Source organism: Galdieria sulphuraria (assembly GCF_000341285.1).
Source record: "Galdieria sulphuraria unplaced genomic scaffold scaf_249, whole genome shotgun sequence".
In the NCBI taxonomy this organism is placed as follows: Eukaryota; Rhodophyta; class Bangiophyceae; order Galdieriales; family Galdieriaceae; genus Galdieria; species Galdieria sulphuraria.
The window spans coordinates 1-4,584 of NW_005178226.1; the positions used below are offsets into that span (position 1 = coordinate 1).

At 41.4% G+C, this 4,584-nt stretch overlaps 4 protein-coding genes across 4 annotated transcripts; 1 reads left to right on the forward strand and 3 right to left on the reverse strand.

Moving 5' to 3' along the window:
• Positions 1 to 50: 50 nt before the first annotated feature.
• Gasu_64400 (uncharacterized protein) lies at positions 51 to 491 on the forward strand. The gene has a single exon (XM_005702360.1). It carries the CDS (start codon positions 109 to 111, stop codon positions 439 to 441), a length of 333 nt encoding a protein of 110 aa, XP_005702417.1. The 5' UTR covers positions 51 to 108; the 3' UTR covers positions 442 to 491.
• Positions 492 to 496: 5 nt separating this feature from the next.
• Gasu_64410 (uncharacterized protein) lies at positions 497 to 1,850 on the reverse strand. The gene has a single exon (XM_005702361.1). The coding sequence runs from the start codon at positions 1,785 to 1,787 to the stop codon at positions 531 to 533; it is 1,257 nt and encodes a 418-aa protein (XP_005702418.1). The 5' UTR covers positions 1,788 to 1,850; the 3' UTR covers positions 497 to 530.
• A 3-nt stretch (positions 1,851 to 1,853) lies between these two features.
• Positions 1,854 to 2,770, reverse strand: Gasu_64420 (uncharacterized protein). The gene has a single exon (XM_005702362.1). It carries the CDS (start codon positions 2,740 to 2,742, stop codon positions 2,491 to 2,493), a length of 252 nt encoding a protein of 83 aa, XP_005702419.1. The 5' UTR covers positions 2,743 to 2,770; the 3' UTR covers positions 1,854 to 2,490.
• Positions 2,771 to 3,160: 390 nt separating this feature from the next.
• Gasu_64430 (uncharacterized protein) lies at positions 3,161 to 4,140 on the reverse strand. The gene is made up of 4 exons (XM_005702363.1): positions 3,958 to 4,140; positions 3,772 to 3,908; positions 3,548 to 3,722; positions 3,161 to 3,496 (listed from the first exon to the last, which is right to left on the reverse strand). The coding sequence occupies exons 1-4, from the start codon at positions 4,112 to 4,114 to the stop codon at positions 3,285 to 3,287; spliced, it is 681 nt and encodes a 226-aa protein (XP_005702420.1). The 5' UTR covers positions 4,115 to 4,140; the 3' UTR covers positions 3,161 to 3,284.
• Between the last annotated feature and the right edge of the window lie 444 nt (positions 4,141 to 4,584).

Here is a 4,584-nt window from a genome sequence, read left to right on the forward strand (position 1 = left end):
TCCTAATACCATGGGGCATGTCTTGGCCGTTCACAACTCGCCGTTACCCATACAAGGGAAGTTTTGAGACTAAGAGGTGTTATTTCGAGGACAGAGCCTTGGGATGTGATGGTGGACCTATTCTTTTATCGTGATCCTGAGGAGGTTATTAAAGCTGAGGAAGTTGCGGCCCTTGCAGGAGATTCTGTTGCAGCAGAATTTTCTCGTACAGCGTACGAAGAAATACCACCGTATAGTTCGTACTCTGGAGAAGCTATACCTGCCGCTGGCTTAGTGGATTTTGGTGCAGGAGAGGCGGTTGGTAGTTGGGCTGCCGAAGGAAACTGGGAAGCCTCAGTTGCGCCTCGAGACTTGGACTGGGCAGCTGCCGAAGGTGTTGCTCCCGGTCGTATGGGACTTGGACAACCTGATTCGGGTTATAGTTCACATGCCTATCGTTAGATGACGTTTAAGTAAAGTTTGCGTACTATACAGTGGAACTTTGATTTTCTACATATTTCATTATATACACTTTATTTAAAGCTAACTAGCTAACCATTGGGTACACAAAGATATGGATTCGTCTCAGCATTCACATCATGTCCTTGAGAGCTAAGAAAGGCACCCAATGCCATCTTGCGGAAGAATCGTCTTCCCTCTTCTGTGGTCTCTTTTTCATCTGGCAGGAACATTGGCTGCCTTTTTCTTCCGGCACTCAAAACGGTTGAATGTCGAGTTAAGTTGCTCAGTATTACTTCTCTGCGCACATCGAGACTTTCAGTTAGTTCCAAAGTGGAATATCCCAACCATTCCCAAATAATGACACCACGTTGCATCTCATCAGGAATCAGAAACATTTCTAAAGTATGACAGTACTCGTCATATCCAATATATATTCTCCAATCTACAGCAATGAGGAATTCCTTTTGCTCTTTCCCAAAATGAAACCTTGGGCCCATCAAGGTGACCAAATCTTCTCTTGTACGTGCTGCAAACTCTTCTGACAGCCAAACAGAGAAATACGCACACAGAGCTAAAACACGCTCCCACTTTTGCGGTCTCAAACTGTCTTGACCTTCACGCAATGGCCCATTATGTTTAAGATACTTTCGTAAAAAGATGAGAAACATTAATTGCTCTTCTGCTGATAACTCCAAGAAATGGCTCAATAATGAGAACCATTTCTCCACGGTTGAGAGTGACAAGCCGGTTACCCTTCGAATGACTCGGGCAACAGTGCATCTGACCATTTGAAAAACAATCTTTCTTACGGACTGTGGAATCCCACCCGGACCCAACTCTTTTGCACAAGGAAGCAGACAAGGTTGGTATTTCGAAACGACCTGCTGATCCTGTTCACGTTCGGAAGCTCGACCTTGACAAGTCAAATTGATTTGAGAACCCTCTTTTGCTAAAATATTGAAGTCTTGGAAGTTGGAGGAGAGGCCTCGTAGATCTCCAGAACCTTCGCTGCCGTCCAAGGGAGAAATTTGGGAACCTGGAACAACTGCGTCACATGCTGAGTGACCTGAAGCCAAAATATTGTCAAGATCACCCTTGTTACTGCTTGAAAGTGAACCTCTTTTCCGTCTCAAAGCATTGGGAAAACTGCGGTTTGAATAGGGTTTTGGAGGTAAGCCGTGTGAATAACTGAACACGGAGTTTAGCGATTCATTCACTTTGAGCTTCGACTCAACAGCCCTTCCCCCAGCATCAGGTTCTATAGACTCCAATTCCTGAACTTTGTTTTCTGGCTCTTCATTTTTGAATAAGAAACTGCTCCACGGTATAAGGAAGTTGTCGAACATGCTTCCAACTCCAGTCACCACTCATTCAAATTCTAGAAGCTAATCCGTGGAATGAACGACGAGCAAAGATGGCCAGGCTAGTTTATGCCGCCGATGCGATGATTGTGACATTCGGCGTAGAAATAAAACTCAAAGACTGGAAGCTTAGACAAGAGATGCCAACGTATAGCTGAGGATTGTGTTGATCCAAAATAGTGCTTCCAAAGAATTGTCCTGAATTGGACTTCCCAACAGGTACTATCAGTTATGTCCTGTGGGGTTTTTCGCGCTATCCGACCTTAGCCCTAGAAACGCATGAGTTTCGCATAAAAAACAATCGAAAGCAGGCAGTCTTTTAGTTATCTAAAGGATACATAAAAATACAGAAAATATTCAAAGTGGAACGTTGTTTAATCAAACTAACTCGTCAAAAAGCTCCTCTAGTCTTTACTTTACACTTGGGAGTTGGAACAGCAAAAGCTACTATCAAGCAAGAGACTTTGATTCTTCAAGTAGTTCTAACAGATAAGAACAAAAATATGGTAAAAGACTTCGACTTTGCAGCAGTCAACCTAACTGCCGAAGACTTTGTGTTCCTAAAGTCAACAAAAACAAGTTGTACAAAACGGGGAAGTGGGAAAACCTGGGTCTAGTTCTGTCTTCTGTGAGAAAAACATTCAGTAATAAACTGCGGGTTCACAACCACTTCAAAGGAAATTTTGTTTCAAAACTCATCTGAATTTCTTCCGTAGCGCTTGTTCAGTGTTCGGTATTTATGTAAACTTACTAGCGCTTGCGCTTCCTTCAGGACGAACTCTCCGTGTTCCAGAGCTCTCTCAATCGACGGCTTATCGCAATTAGTTGAGTTTGCCTGGAAACCTCGTTTTATTTTCTCTCTTACTATACCAAAAGGCTCAGGATACTGTCGACCGACCAGAAGAAACCGTTTGTAAAGGAGTCGCACTCTGTAATCCATTCCCACGCAAACCAACAATTCCAAATGATATCGCTCAAGCCGAATCTTTTCAACAGTTAACTCACAAACAGTACAACTTCTTCGGAGACTCGCTCAAAGCTGTCCAGAAAGCTACAGTTTACATTGCTTTTCACAGACACATCCATTTCACCCCAATTAGTTCAGCAATACTGACGCTACCTAGCCTTTTAGTTCTCATCATTTTTGATTATTTTGCTGAAGCTGCTTGTTCCTGCTTGGAATTTTTGGTTGCATTGTGATACCGATTAACTTGTACTACCGAGTGATATGTACCGTAACGAGATGAAATTCTGTTTTCATATGACAGTTGAATTTTGGGACCTAACCGCAAATATAATATGCGATATTGGAATCATAATCATGTATAGATACAAATCTATTAGTTTGACGTATGCGACTGTACCATCCCACCTTTATATGAAGAAAACTCTAGCTTTGGACAAAGACGATTAAGTGAGTAAAGTTTTACGACAAGAGTGAAAACACATCAAAAAAATACAACTCTTCAGTTTGGACCATAACTATTCATCAAACAACTTGCAGCCAACTTCAGGTTTCAAAAGCATGTCTCCCAGTGGTGCTTCTTGGCCATAAATACAACCAGGAAAACACATAATGCGAGGTTTCAGAATAGCGCTCCGTGCCTCTCGCATTCCAAATCTGCTCGACATAACTAGACACATGGAGTACACTGAGGGAGGAGGAGCAGGATCCCCTGGTTGTGGTTTCGCACCTAGATAAAATTTCAGTTCCAGGCTTCAAAGCCCATAAGGTTCGAAGTTACCGTTGGGAGGAAAAACAGTGCTAGCAAACGGTTGGATCTCCGGTATAGCGTTCATCATATCATACAATTCCGTAGCATTCAAGCAAACCGTACACTCGTGGCTGTCCAAACAAGAGTCTGGTACAACCCTGTTCAAGATAGTATGTTGCTTCACTTGAAAAGTGATATTCCATGCCTCAAGATTGATGTTTAGCTCATATTCATACTAACGAAGAAAATCCTACTGGTTTGCTGTCTAGATCTGTCAACGTAATGTCAAAGCAGGTTGGGTCCATAATTTCCGTAAGAGATCGACAACCGTGACAACTTGAAGGTTGTTGGTTGTTCTGACTGTTAATGGGGTTTCCCGATACTAGCTTATCTGTACTCAAAAGTTAACAACAAATCTTTTAATAGAACAAAAAAAATACCGTTTGTGGGAGGTAAGGCTGGTGACTCTTCAGTAACTCCTATATACTGAAACGACCCAAACTCACTTTGAACAGCCCCTGAAGTATCGACGCCGTTTTTCTGACTTGATAAGAGTAAGAACACAAAAACAAACCAAAAGTGTAGACGAGAAAACATGTTGTTCATAATATCAACAAATTTGCTTGACCTCCTCTACAGCCAAAATGAAAATCTAAATTGAGGCCTTCGAGGCTATTTTGGAAGAAATGAAAACATTTCTTGTTTATTCTTTACACTAACAAAAGTTTCTGTACACCTTCGTTCTTATACAAACTAATAAAACGTAAATCAGTCCTTTTGTGGTTTGAAATAATCTTAATGGCGAAGAATGCTTCCCGCTTCTATTTTAGTGAAATAGGAAATGAACAGCCGAATAAAACAAAGTCTCTAAAGATCATTCTTAATTATCAATATTATTAAAATCTAATGTCCGGATTTCACGACTCTTCGAATGGCATCATAAGCAAAGCTTGTTATGTATTCCAGTACAAGTCTTCAGAAGCAATTTGGTAAATTTTGACGTAAAAAGCCTATTACTGCAGACCTATACTTTTCCGGCTCTTTATCGAAAAGTGCACAATGTACTG